The sequence below is a fragment of the Limulus polyphemus genome, unplaced genomic scaffold (assembly GCF_000517525.1).
Source record: "Limulus polyphemus unplaced genomic scaffold, Limulus_polyphemus-2.1.2 Scaffold288, whole genome shotgun sequence".
Classification (NCBI taxonomy): Eukaryota; Metazoa; Arthropoda; class Merostomata; order Xiphosura; family Limulidae; genus Limulus; species Limulus polyphemus.
In genome coordinates, this window is record NW_013665898.1 from 531,568 (window position 1) to 534,629 (window position 3,062).

The 3,062-nt window shown below is 33.9% G+C and overlaps 1 protein-coding gene across 1 annotated transcript in view; it reads right to left on the reverse strand.

Annotated features, from left to right (window-relative positions):
• Positions 1 to 3,062, reverse strand: part of LOC106457072 (cathepsin B-like) — a 26,278-nt gene that overhangs the window by 20,171 nt on the left and 3,045 nt on the right. Inside the window, exons 3-4 of the mRNA XM_013916456.2 lie at positions 2,448 to 2,651; positions 932 to 1,047 (exon numbers count right to left, since the gene is read on the reverse strand). Of these exons, the coding sequence (XP_013771910.1) occupies positions 932 to 1,047; positions 2,448 to 2,651 (320 nt within the window). The remainder of the gene's footprint in view (positions 1 to 931; positions 1,048 to 2,447; positions 2,652 to 3,062) is intronic.

Sequence of the window (3,062 nt, forward strand, 5' to 3'; positions counted from 1 at the left end):
AAAGGTGTGAAAGCTGTGCAATATAATTTTAAACAATGTAACATTATACATTAAAGTGTGAAATTGAGCTACACCAGAGCTGCAACAAAGAAACATTAAAAATATGAAAGCTGTGCTATACAAATGCCAACAATGTAACGTTATACGTCAAAGTGTGAAAGCTGTGCAATATCATTTTAAACAATGTAACATTATACATTAAAGTGTGAAAATTGTGCTACACCAAAGTAGCAACAAAGTAACATTAGACATAAAGGTGTGAAAGCTGTGCAATATAATTTTAAACAATGTAACATTATACATTAAAGTGTGAAAACTGTGCTACACCAAAGTAGCAACAAAGTAACATTAGACATAAAGGTGTGAAAGCTGTGCAAAATCATTTTAGACAATATAACATTATACATTAAAGTGTGAAAACTGTGCTACACCAACGTTGCAACAAAGTAACATTAGACAAAGGTATGAAAGCTGTGCAATATCATTTTAAACAATGTAACATTATACATTAAAGTGTGAAAACTGTGCTACACCAGAGCTGCAACAAAGAAACATTAAAAATATGAAAGCTGTGCTATACAAGTGCCAACAATGTAACGTTATACGTCAAAGTGTGAAAGCTGTGCTGTAAAGTCTCAACAAAGTAACACTAAAAAAAACAACAGTCTGAAAAACGTGCTACACAAGTTTCAACAATGAAATATTAATCATCAGTGTAAAAAGTGTGTTTAACTTTGAAAATTCCTGTTATAGGTGAGAAACATCAATATTACAATATTCAAGAGTAAAACTGTTGTACCCATTTGACAGTACGCTACGATAGATGTGTTATGGAAATATAAATACAACTTTTCTGCGTGTATATGTAACTCTAAATATTTAACAGTAGACTTTATAGGGGATTTATTTTTTAAGAGCTATGTAAACAAACCCCATGCCACAAGTCCAACAACACGACAGTAGATCTTCTGCTGAAACCTCAACCTTCACTTTGCCTCCAGAAGCGACACAGTAACGATCAGACATTGCTTCCACAGCTCCAAAAGCCTTCAAAAGGTGACGAATAAAAATAAATTGTAATTCATAAAATATTCATAGTAATATTTACACTGTAAAAACTAGATGTAATATAACCAGCCAAAAGAGAAATTTTGTGTCACTATGTAAAGGATAATAACAATAACACGAACATTTTAATAAGACAGTAATAAGAAGGTTGTAAAAATACAAAGGTTATAAAAGAAATAAAAGGGAATTAAGCATATTTTTGGAATTCAATAACATAAAAAGCTTATATTAGTGACTAACTGTAACATACTCTTCGAGTTCAAAAGTATATTACCTAATTCTACTTTATAAAAATAAGTATACTTTATCAATACTCTAAATGATAAAATATCATGATATAATAATAAAACAGTAATTTAATGATTGGTAAGCATTTGGTGTGTTGTTAAGTGCAAAGCTACACAATGGGTTGTCTACGCTGTGCCTACTGCGGGTGTCGAACCTTAATTTTATCCTTATAAACCCTGAAGCTTACGGCTGAGCTATCGTGGGGCGAATAATAACAATACAACGCCAATAAAAGTTTAAACTCCTGCAAAATATATCTCGAACGGATGAAATGCAGGAGGTTGACTGGTAAACTTTCAGCCTGTACCTTCAGCTTTCATAGAACGGATGAAATGCAGGAGGTTGACTGGTAAACTTTCAGCCTGTACCTTCAGCTTTCATAGAACGGATGAAATGCAGGAGGTTGACTGGTAAACTTTCAGCCTGTACCTTCAGCTTTCATAGAACGGATGAAATGCAGGAGGTTGACTGGTAAACTTTCAGCCTGTACCTTCAGCTTTCATAGAACGGATGAAATGCAGGAGGTTGACTGGTAAACTTTCAGCCTGTACCTTCAGCTTTCAGTTATTTATACTTGAACTAAAGACAGACGCAATTTTCAGTATAATAAAAAAAATATCACTCCTTACAATTGTTTTTAAAGAGATAATGAAAAGTGAAATACTGAAACCTGCACCATTCTTTTATTAATCTAATCTGATAAGTTGAAAATAATAGGCCAGTGCTTAGCCAAGCGTTTTCTAAAGTTTGCTTGATGTATTCGTTGACAAATGAGCCGGGTTTGGTCTAGTTGTTAGTGTGCCCTGGCTGTGAATCCGAGGATTTATGGTTCGCGTTCCTTTGCTTCGTGGAGTGCATTATAACGGTCAGACCCAACTATTCGATCAGATAAGAGTGGCTCAAGACTAGCTCTCTTCGCAAGTAGGGACGGCTGTGTGCAGATTAGCTCTTGTGGAGCCTTTCACAAAATTACGAAGCAAACACAATCGTCGACAAGTTGTTAAAACTATGTTAATTCTAAACTTTTGCACGTACTGAGTAGCGTATTATTACAGATTTCTTAAAGAATAAATAATAAGCAAAGGTCTCACCCAGCATGATCCACATGATCCTTGATCACGTATTTCTCCGATCGATGGACAGTTTGGCCATTGTTGTCTAGAGTCAAAACTCGTTGGAATCTTGCCTAGGTAGTTGTGATGAATTTCTGGGAGTTTATAACGATCGTTGTCAGGATGAACACCCATCAATCCTTTAATGTACTTCATAGAGACACCTTCGAAATTCTTGCCGGCCTGAGCGGTGATATAGCTATTATCAAATAACTACTGCCAAAATCTTTGACTTTAAAATATCATTAAAAGAATGTTAATGTAAGTAAAAATATCTTCACATGTAAGGATTTAAAATGTACACATATAAAAGCATAGTTGGGCACTGAAAATCATGACTTTTATTACTAAATAAAAACTCACATCTTGATTTATTGTAAATTTATACTCAATATTTTCCTGAGAATATATACATATATATATATTGATATACAATTCTTTGTAAATCATGTTTTTACCATATTATAGCTTTTAACACACATACTCACTATAGGATTGCGTAGTTACGAAGAAAAACAAGAGGGAATCCTCAATAGCCGCGGCACTTAAGATTCTTTTAGGCAGGATTAGAGTAAATTAACTTATTAGACCTTG